The 11,163-nt window shown below is 34.9% G+C and overlaps 2 protein-coding genes across 6 annotated transcripts; one reads left to right on the plus strand and one right to left on the minus strand.

Annotated features, from left to right (window-relative positions):
• The first annotated feature begins 2,871 nt into the window (after positions 1-2,871).
• LOC112458591 (clavesin-1) lies at positions 2,872-8,775 on the plus strand. 3 transcript variants are annotated; one of them, XM_025022306.1, is made up of 5 exons: positions 2,872-3,181; positions 5,815-6,214; positions 6,583-6,893; positions 6,985-7,078; positions 7,156-8,775. In XM_025022306.1, the coding sequence occupies exons 2-5, from the start codon at positions 5,818-5,820 to the stop codon at positions 7,302-7,304; spliced, it is 951 nt and encodes a 316-aa protein (XP_024878074.1). In that variant the 5' UTR covers positions 2,872-3,181; positions 5,815-5,817; the 3' UTR covers positions 7,305-8,775. The 3 variants fall into 3 exon arrangements, with proteins under 3 accessions (XP_024878074.1, XP_024878075.1, XP_024878073.1); XM_025022307.1 differs by lacking the exon at positions 2,872-3,181 and adding an exon at positions 3,195-4,215; XM_025022305.1 differs by lacking the exon at positions 2,872-3,181 and having other exon boundaries at positions 5,518-6,214.
• A 99-nt stretch (positions 8,776-8,874) lies between these two features.
• On the minus strand, positions 8,875-11,163 carry LOC112458593 (methylmalonic aciduria and homocystinuria type D homolog, mitochondrial-like). Of its 3 annotated transcripts, none has more exons than XM_025022310.1 (5): positions 11,145-11,163; positions 10,756-10,894; positions 9,744-10,153; positions 9,406-9,622; positions 8,875-9,263 (listed from the first exon to the last, which is right to left on the minus strand). In XM_025022310.1, exons 2-5 carry the CDS (start codon positions 10,892-10,894, stop codon positions 9,187-9,189), a joined length of 843 nt encoding a protein of 280 aa, XP_024878078.1. In that variant the 5' UTR covers positions 11,145-11,163; the 3' UTR covers positions 8,875-9,186. The 3 variants fall into 3 exon arrangements, with proteins under 3 accessions (XP_024878078.1, XP_024878076.1, XP_024878077.1); XM_025022308.1 differs by lacking the exon at positions 11,145-11,163 and adding an exon at positions 11,009-11,127; XM_025022309.1 differs by lacking the exon at positions 11,145-11,163 and adding an exon at positions 10,980-11,127.

Here is an 11,163-nt window from a genome sequence, read left to right on the forward strand (position 1 = left end):
TTTTACAGTATAAGAATATAAATAAAAATAAGATCTTCACACAATTTTACGTAATTTTAGTCTATTCATACTAATACTAATTATTTTGAAAATAACGTTCCCAAGGAGCGCCAATGCGCGTACAATTGCGCATTGGCTTCAAAACCACATTAATTGTGTGTTCAAAATGCGCGCATTCAAATGCGTAATTAATGCAAATTGAGCATTCAATTTATAAAAAACAGGTTTTATGAAATGAGTAGCTTCTGACTCTCCATTATGAAACATTTTATTTAAGTTTTTGAATTTTATATAAATTGAATTTTAAATAAATGACATTCTTTTCTTCTGTGATAGCTGGTACTGGAATATGCTCACAGCAATGCATAAAAGCTGGGCACGAAGAAAAATTCCAATATAGTACAGAGTTCACTAGTTGTTCGATTGGGCTCCTCGATCAATAAGCGTAGGTACACTTCTTGGTATGCGCTTCCATAATATGCATTAAATGCACATATAATGCGGGACAAATATCCGCATTTAATGGAAAGTTTAATGTACATTCAAAGCGCATTATACGCGCATTGGCGCTCCTTGGGTTGTGTACTATACACATGTGTAACTTTGGAAGAAAAGACGAAATATTTCAACTGTGGTCAGATGGACTCGAACCCGAGTCCTTGCATATCATGAGTAGTCTTGAAACCTTTGCCCCTAGACCCTAGACCACACTGCCTCCTCCCCCCCTCCCATCGGGCATCGTGCATCACTCATGTGTATTATGATATAAATTATTTTTAGAGACTAAAGTGTTCTCTGTGACTTTGATGAGCTTTGGTAGTTTAGATCCAAATAAAAGATATTTTTAATAATTTTTTAATGCACATTTTTTATGCAGAGGGATTTTCTTTGAAAAAGTTGATTTTTATGTTTTTCACCTAATGGTGAAAAACATAAATTATTTCTTATTATTTTGATAATTTAAAATAATAAAAAATATGCAAAAAGGTTTGAACCTTTAAACGCATTTTTATGTATACAAATTAAAAAAAAATGTTATATTTTTTTAAATATTACTACTTGTTTTTAAGAATTTTGAACTGTTTTTATAACTAAATTAAAACTAATTTAAAGATAAATTCAATTATATATAATAAAATTATTTTCTGAAAATGCGATTTTGAGAAATAAGCTATAAAGATTCTTATATGCATGCCATCCGTAGCTGTTTTATACACTCGCTATTTGACAACTTCTTCCTTTTCCTTCTCGCGAAATGAAGTATTTTAATATGTATATGTACTATAATGTTACGAACTTTATTTGAGTTCCTTACTAAATCACGATTATAAATGTAAATGATAATAAATATCAAATTGATTTTCATCTGTTATGTCTGACATTTCATGAATAATTTCAGACAAGTTGCTTAGCAAAAACGCGATAAAAACAGTTTTAAAATTATACTTGCGTTTAATAATAATTGCTATTTGATATGTCATAAGGAAAACATTGTTATAAAAGCCACGCGTATATATCATTTGCAACACAATAGTTTAGTGCCAAAGTTCAGTCTGTCCATAGTTGTTATTCACTGTGTCATAAGAAAATGCAGGCATCTTAAAAATTTGTATTGTTCTATTACTACTTATACTTTCGTAAAAAAGCATTTTGATCTTTTATAAAATTTGGCAAATATTTATATGACATTTTAATATTTTATAATATTTGTATATCAAATGGAATATTATTCTTCTTTATTCAAACAAAAGAAGCTACTGTCAAATTCAATTATTTTTATTAGTTAAAATCAAATATTATTATATATAAGAATTACTACAAATCTTTGATATATGTTTTATTTAGTAATAAAATATTATTTTTTAAACTATCATTATGTGTTTAAAAAATATACATATATAATATGTGCAATGTGCATATATAAATAAAGCTTCGTAAAAGAAACTTGTGTCCGCTTCCTCGAATTAAATATTTTTGGGAGAGCATAATCGTATTTGCAAACTATTTTATATTAGTTTACACTCATATAAATCTATACGTAAAAAAAATTGTTAAACGAGCATTCATATTATTTATTGCAATGCTCAACTCTATAAATACTGGTTATTAAAATTTTGATATTTAACCGACGTTTTGTATTCGATGAAGAAGTTTTGCATTATAATTACCTCACCATTATATAATTACCTCAGCATTATATGAGCGTTATAAAATATTGAAACTTTAATAGTTGACAGAGCTTATATTTAACAATGAACAACACTTGACTCAGCTTCAAAATATTATGTGGTAAATCACGGATACTTTTTGAGAAATGATAGTAATGACTGTTCTAAACAAGTTCCATAAACTTTTTCGAAAAAATTATTTTTATTCTATTTTTTTATTAGCAAGATAATAAATAAATTTTGAAATTTGGAGATAGCTTTTATCAATTACAACTTTACATTAATTGAAAAAAATATTAAGGAAGGCAATGTGTGGTGAAATACATTTCTAAATTCTAATCGTGATTTTAACATTTTATTTTTGTAAAAATATATTAATGAGTATAGCAAAGAAAAGTCGATTTCAATTTTGTTAGGCAATCATATAAATGGTTAATTATCGTTTTTTAATAAAATCAGAAATGCAGATCTTTCAGAGTTTTTAGTAACTGTCACACATATTATGTATTTTAGATATTTTGAAATTATTCACCTGTACTCGCGGCGGTACAAAATGCGAACATACTTCCCGATACTATCTCTCGCTCCTGAGAGACGGAGAGCGCCTACAAGATGTAGGTGAAGGTCCTGAGTGTCCGTCCACGTCGAGAGTTAGCACCACCACGACGATCCCTACTTAAATTGACCAGCCGGCCGAGCAACCGGGTTACTTTGGCGTGCACCGTCTAACAGTCGACATCTTACTCATTTCGGACCTGGTGACCGTGCGTTAAAATTTGCCGTCACATCTTCAACGTTCGCGAATAAATCCATTTTCCAAACCGGCTCACCAAGTGGAATCAAAATAGTGCGACGCCCACCGGCTATAAAAGTCTCAATCGGCTAGATGACTTCGACTTGAAAGAACTCAATTAAGCAACAATTGAAGCTCCCTGCAAGAAAGGCGAAGAAAGAAGAGGAACAGAGCGATCATCGCGGAAGGAGGAAACTGGAAACAGCAAATTGAATATCAAGTATTAATTATTAGTTTGCTAATAAGTGGACAGTTACTAATTAGAAAAACTTTTCGTAACATAAATTATGTGCAACTCTGAACGAACGCGATGACGAAATTAAAGGAAACAGGTTTTCAGAATTATGGAAATAATTAAATGAAAATGCAAAGACATGTTGGAACAAGTTTGTCTTCTGTAATAAATTAATCGAGAAGAAATAGTATTATTTAAGTGCGGATTGAACTTCGTACGGGGTGGAAAGGAAAACATCTGAAGGGAGAGAAAGCGTACATTTGAAAGCAAAAGACCGGATCTATGAAGTTGATGGTTTAATCGAAAGATCGAATTACGGCTTGTGTTAAAGCGCAATTTAGAGCTTCTTCTCGCGGATGGAGAATTAACTCTCGTTATATTCGTTGCAGAGAAGTGTTCGGCGAGCGCGAGTGGTAAAAGTGGATCAATGTAACCCGTCCATCAAGTTCGCGAGATAATATTCTCACGATAGGGCTGTCTCTCCCATCGGCAGTAAAAGAGACGCAGTAACGTTAGACAGAGTAACTCGTTAAACAATAATAACGCTTTAAATGACGTACAACCGTGTAACGCAAAATTGACGCAAAAACTGAAAATTTTCAAGGGAATTGGCAATTAAATCTGCATTGAAAATAACTCAGCAAACTATGCAAATTGCGCATATAATTACTTACTGTAAAAAAAAATCTCGTCAATGCCACGGGATCGCAAGACCGTTCTCTCATAGTGATGCTTTTGGATAGAAACGATATCGCGTTTATGCTATTGCGGCATTGCGCTTTAGGTGTCGTGATAGGATAGAAAGTCGGATTCGAGCGCTCGGTGAATATAGCACGTCGCGAAACGCGCGTGTTCTCGTTGTGTGCGCAGTGGAGGCCCCTTCGTTCACTTTACTTCCTCCCGATGTCTCACTTTCGTTTCGCGAATCGCTTTTAACCATCGCACACTCGCGGGGAATTATAATTGTCGCTGGCTAATAGCTTCCGGATGCGCTCAAGGACCCTTAAATTGTAAAAAAAGTAAAAGTCTTTATATTTTTTAAGAGGAATACTTCTGTTAGCATTCCTACATCGATTCAAAAGTTAACAAAGGTTCCTCTGTTTCTTTCTGCGAGATGTCTTATATAAGAAATTTAACTAACCGGAAGTTAGTTAAACATCTTATATAATATACAGCCTATATGCGCCATACAAGCTAAATAATAAAATAAGAAAATTTCTTCTCGGTGCAATTGATTTTAAAGTTGTGTGTGTGTATGTGTGTGTGTATTAAAATGATGTATTTGCTTCAAAATCACTTTGATTATGCAACAGTTGATATTATTGAAAGCTTATTTGTGTGGGTAACAATTTAAATTATTTTTCTTACTCGTTTCTACAATATAGAAAAATTGTTGAAGAATTTAAAATAAATCTTCTTTTGTTCATATTTTTTTGTACTGAAAGTTATACATGGCAAAATTTTCAGTAATAATTATACAGGGTGTATCCTAATAAATGGGACGCACTTCAAAAGTGGATAGAAAACAGTACTCAATATTTCCTGATGAATATTTCCCGACCTTGTCGATTTCACACATTCCATTGATTGACAACGTCACATTCCTTACTCACTTCAGTTTGTTCTCTTGTTAGAAGCACTTAATAATTCACTTAATAGAATGTATAAAATCAACAAAGTTGAGAAATATTCTGGAGATATTGAGCATTGTTTATAAACACAAACCACAAATATGACCATTTCGAGCACCTCCTATGAAGGTAAACAACTGTAAATTACTGGAGCACAAAACGGCTATAAATCGGAAACAACATCAAATAGGAATAAGAAAAACATATGTTTATATAAACTTTTTTCATTTTTTGTCTCCTATTGACTGCTGAAGTGCGCCCCACTTATTAGGATACACCCCTGTATTAAATATATTGTTTACGGGATTTAATTCATTCATGGCGTGTAAAACGTACATGTATTTTATCAGAATGTACTAAAGAGAAGAGAAAATATTATCATTTTAAATAAATCATGTTAATAAACGTAATGCTTTACATATCCTTGTTATGATGATTAACATAATTCTTTGTCTGACTACACGTCGTAATATCTGGATGCGCTACGCGACGCTTTCTCTTCATGCTCCATATCATATAAGCTGCTAGCGACCCGGAATAATTTTACCATGATTCCTATTTTGGTTTTCTCATCTTTTATTCATTATTTTTTTATCGTTTACATAACAAACGTTATTTTTTGTTGTATATTAATTCAATATGTAAAAATACAAATTATGTAGAAATATTTAATATTTATAAAAAATCGGTATACTAATTTCGCAAAAAAAAAAAAGCAAATTTTAAGTTATGATAATACGTGTGTGTTCGTATGTGATGCTCTTTTTTTATTTGATATTCGATTAAATATTCTAATATCAACTAGATCTAGAGCTTTAGATCTTCGATTTAATCAACTAGCTCGATCGATTTATTATACATATTCGTGAATTAAAATATATACATGCTACTTTTCGAGATGTAGAGAGTGCCGGGATAATGTTATTCAGTCGAGACGTGAGAGCCATCCAGTTGGGTTATCAAGTTCTAATTCCAATTATTTTTCAGACGATGGTGACAGAAGGACAGCAGAAGAAATATGACGAGTATAAGACTACTCTGGATGCAAACGCGTTGGAAACGGCCAGGCTGGAGTTACGCGAGGATGACAACACGAGGGAACAGGCGCTGGAGCAATTTCGCCATTGGATCGAGAAACATCCCGCGATCAAGAGGTGCAGGACCGACTCGTTGTTCCTGCTGAGATTTCTCAGGACGAAGAAGTTCAGCCTGCCGCTGGCGCAAGAGATGCTGGAACGTTATCTCACCATTAGGCAACTCTATTCTCACTGGTTCCAGAAGCTCGACATCGATGACCCAGAAATCGCGGCTATCATCGATGATGGCTATTTGGTACCAATGCTGAAGCGAGATCAGCACGGTCGAAAAGTGTTAATGTCGTGTGCAGGTATAACAATCCCAAGAGTATAAAAAATGAAGATTAATTTAAGACGTGATTAAAAACGACGTTCGATTAAACTGTCTCTCGTACACGCTAAACAGAGATAATCATTCTTTTCTACATTTAGCAAAGTCTTTAGGTAGCATTTGTCTACGATATTCATCGTTGATGTGAACACAGTAGTTTATTTTCACGTTTCCAATCGCTAGTATTTAATTCATTGTATTGTAAACCACTCGGCTCTGCCACAAAATTCTTAATTATTGGTGCTCGATATTATTATGGCCCACTATTTCTGCTCCTTAGTTTCAAGTAATTAGTCTCCATGCATATTATATGTATATTCACTCTACTTTATCTCTTCCGGTTTTAAGGGCGTTTCGACCCTAGCAAATACACATCGGCGCACATGGCCCGGGTCCACAGCATATTGGTAGAGGCCTTGATGGACGATGAGAAAAGTCAGGTCTACGGCTACACGTATCTCAATGATGAGGCGGGATTGACCATGAACCATTTCAGCACGTGGTCCTTCACGGACATTCGCAATGTGGTGAGGTGCATACAGAACAGCATGCCAGCACGTCACAAGGAGACGCATCTCATCAATATTCCCAGCAGCGTGGCGAAGATCCTCGAATTCGGGGTCTCTCTACTGAACGACAAACTTAGGTCCCGCGTCTTGGTAAATATATCGCCACGTGGCAAATTTCGTTATGATAAATACGGCTGCATGTAAATTTGCATGTCCGACAAATCGTTCGTGATGTTGGTAGATACACCGAAATATAGAGGAACTACATGCAGTGGTGGATCCGAAGATACTGCCAAAGGAATACGGCGGGGAAGTTCCGCTCTCGGAAATGATCGGTACGAGGATCTTCCTTTCACGTTCTCGAGTAGGTTTAAATTGTTTCGTTCCTTTAACGCGTTATCTCTCTTTTCAGACGAATTTAAAAAAGAGCTGAAAAAGAAGAAAGATGAGCTCAAGGCCCTCGACGACATGTACATTGAAATATCACCGAAAGAATATCAGGAAGCTAATGAAGAATTTGGCGGAATATCCGGTTCGTTCCGAAAGTTAGAGGTCGACTAAGAGCAATCTATCTCTACTATGATCTTACAATCTTACACTGCTAGCACCTCAATTAAACAGTTATTTCTGTATTATGTAATTACACGTCGTATTAACAATTGTTTTACCAAAAAGAAATATATTATTGTAACATAAAAATCGTGAGCACGTTAAACGCAATGTGTGAGCGATTTATAAACGCATAAACAATCTTAGTTAATTGATTTTGACTAGTTATTCCTAGCTGTTTCTCTCTAGATTCTGTTTGTAGTATAAACCATTGAAAAAAATCAATTCAATTAATTAAGGATAACATTAAGTAATGTTGTGGTACAATCAGGCCGGTATACGAAACAAAAGAATTTACTTTGATATTGATATATAATAATACCTCGAAGTGTGTGAATAGTACTCGTTATTTTGTACATAAGTTTTCTCTGTAAAGTTAGGATTCTGATGTAACGCATACGAGTTGATGCTCGTTCCGCCGGTGGTATCAAGTTACCTATGATCTATATGTCATTACCTTGAATACTTTAAGATAAATTGTGGCTTGACACGCTTTTAAGCATACTTTAAACGATCTATAATTTACGTCAGATTCAAAATGGAAATTTAACGCGTTTGCATGTAAAATTGCTTATCCTGCATAGGTGTGTTCTGATTCTTCAGGTTTTCTCAATTTTAATAACAGGATTGTAGAGATCGTCTAAAGTGAACTTTTTAGCGTTGCTTGCCTTTGCGATAAGACGTGTTACGAAATACGCATTCGCGAACCCGTCGTTATAATGAACAAGTTTTATATATTCGAAGTAGAAGACAAAGTTGTTAGGAAAATATATAAAGAGTTGAATGTGAAATTAGTAACTCATAAATGTTTGTTACATAACATTTGTTACGTGTGTTATACTATAGGTATCCCCCGCTTCTTGAAAGTTTGCTTTACGCAACTTCGTTTTTACGAAAGACCTACATCAGTATCCGTTTTCGCCAACCAAAAGAAATCCAAAGAGAACTTTCTTTTACAAAAAAAGTTTACCTTATAAATTAACGACAATTATTTTTTATGCCATTTCAGCTTACAAAAGATTTCATAGGAACGCTCTATTTTCGAATTGCGGGGAAAATCTGTATTGTCATGTTCAGTGAATGACGGAACTCTGCAGCTTTATAAAAGATTTTCCCGTGAATTCATAAAGCGTAATTACATATAATAATTATCTAGATATGTTTAGTTTATATAATAATAATTTACTTTATATAACGATAATCGTGTTGTGAATTGCTGCTTGAATCGCTTTTGCGTAATCTCGCGTGTTTAACATGCAAAATGTGACTATGTAATTTTGATTTTTTTTTCTAACATGTAGATTGATGATGTTTGCGGAAGATAGATCACACTTGTGCCGAATTTGTGATGAATACGCAAGCTTGAATATATTTTTTATGTTTGATGTTTATTAACTTGAAGGGAGAATAACGATATGTGATAAGAATAACAGTTTTATAAGCATTTTTGTCTTTTTATACCAATATTGCCTAAATAAAAAAATATTTTATCTATGACTGTCAAGAAAGGGTATTCTCCAGATAAGAGGTCTGAAATCTATAATTTATTTAATAACAACGTAATGTATATTGACTTTTCTTCACTAGATAAACATTTGTTAGTTTATGAGACTTAGAAGACATAAAGCGCACTCCGTCGGCATTTTATTGAGGATGTATCAATATATAGTCATCGTAATACGAAGTCAAATTTGGCGAGTCACGTTCGCCTTATAATCAAACACCTCAATTGGTCACAAATGCGACCAGAGACTTTTTAAAACTTCAATAATAGAAAACTGTTTATAATTGTCATATAAGTGAACTACACACTCTTCCTTGTATATACACATATTTATTGATCCTCGTTATCAACGTTTATTATTTGTTTTAAAAACTCTGTGCTTGCTGGCGCTGTAGTGTAAAGACTTCCTGAAATTGAGAAGAAACGCCGCAATGTATAAATCAGATATTATAAATGTCTTCGTATAAACAGATATTCGTATCTTGATTGTCGTAGATTGTTATCAATCGCGTACACATTACGTATGGTCATGCACAGTCGTATACGCACCAATAAAATTTTGTAGACTATTATCAGACACAATAATTCTGCAATTATTTCTCTGTTGTACTTTAAATCCTACGCAGCGAAATCGTTCGTCGGTCTCATATAGATTGGCGCCCTTCCGTGGACTTAAGTAGGGTTGTCCACTAAAGGGATTAATAAAGTCTGCCCAGTAACCGATCATTTTGAGCTTTGTACATATGTCGGAGGCTGCTAGAACAAACTAATGATCTAATAATGTAAAAATGTTAAAATATGTTTCCTCCGAGTATATATATTTAGATTTATGATACATATTTACTATACGTTTAGGGTTGCAAACAAGTCATGTTACAATAACTTACATATTTGGCAAGTTTCTCTGTTTCCGCTTCTTTACGCCATTTCATCGACTTGATATTTGCCTTCTGACTAATAGTTATAATAGTGAGGTGTGACATAGTCACGTCTAAGCATCCCGGGAATAGTTCCTCTATGCTTTTTCGCAGAAGAATAGGACATTCCTGTGCCACGCAGTCCAACGTCGGCCGTATGGCTCTCCAATTTTCTACATCATTTTGATACCTATCTTTATTGTTCAACGGTTCCATAAACTCCTCATCGTCGTACAACTTGACGATTTGAGTCTTAACTTGGGCAGTGGTTGTGGAATCTAACCAAGCGGGTCCTACGCTCCCAGGAAGATAGAATCTAAAGCCTCTTGGCGTTAACAACTCCCAGTTGGAGTTGACCCCCAAAACGCTGTTGTCAATATCTGCTTTTTTACAACATATTCAATAAATAATAAACGTAACTTAAGAAACGTACTTTCGATGGCTTGTATAAAATTAAAAATTTAATCAAAGCGCTTTTAAAGGTTTTGCAGTAGGTGTAAGACCTATTTATAAGCCTGTCTTTTGCAGCTACTGTTACACTTTTTACATTTCAAAAGAAATAGGCGTATAATTAGAGATGTTGGGCAGAAAAAAGAGTAAAGATGAAAAGAACAGAGTTAACCTACGAAGAACAAACTCTACAACAACAAGTAATGACAGCGAGAGGTTATGATCCAATAAATTAAGCTAGATATTTATTGCATCGCTTGACAATTGTCACGTACAAATAAACCCAGTGTTTTTTAATTTTCTTTCCTAAAATGCATATCTAATCATAATTAAAATCAACTTTACAGAATTGGTACAAGAATTGATACAGCTTTTCTAGTTTGAGACAATTATGAGTTAAAATCGATTCGATTGACGCAGGCGATTTTTAAGGATAAATCGAACAAAAGTACAGAATTCCCGTAGAGCTCGCGGCTCCGTGATGTCGCGCTTTTTCACCGATAACACGACGAAGGTCGGCGAGGTTACTCACCGTCCAGGGTGTCGCCATTGGACTTGGCGATCTTGTAGGAACTCGTGCTCCTGTCGCTGCGACGCGAATAGAGAGCCCTCGGGATGAGATTGAACAGCAACGAGACGCCGTGCCTCCTGCTGTGTTTTACGCAGAGCATCTGGAAGTTAGCGTTTCGCAGGTTAACATTCGCGAATCGATCGGGGGAAGCGCGGAGCGCGAACCGCCACCACCACCACCACCACCTTCCGCTCGGGCGAGCAGCATTCGTTACCGTTACGAGCAGCAGTACATCGTTTGGGGAATAAAACGCGATTTACATGAGGGGGAGAGATTTGGATTCCACGCGCAACGAAGAACGGCGTGTGCTCGCACGCTCGGTCACGAGAAGGAAAATTTATGTGTATCACCTATATATCTGTATTCTTT

Source organism: Temnothorax curvispinosus, unplaced genomic scaffold, assembly GCF_003070985.1.
Source record: "Temnothorax curvispinosus isolate PA1 unplaced genomic scaffold, ASM307098v1 QBEX01009010.1, whole genome shotgun sequence".
In the NCBI taxonomy this organism is placed as follows: domain Eukaryota; kingdom Metazoa; phylum Arthropoda; class Insecta; order Hymenoptera; family Formicidae; genus Temnothorax; species Temnothorax curvispinosus.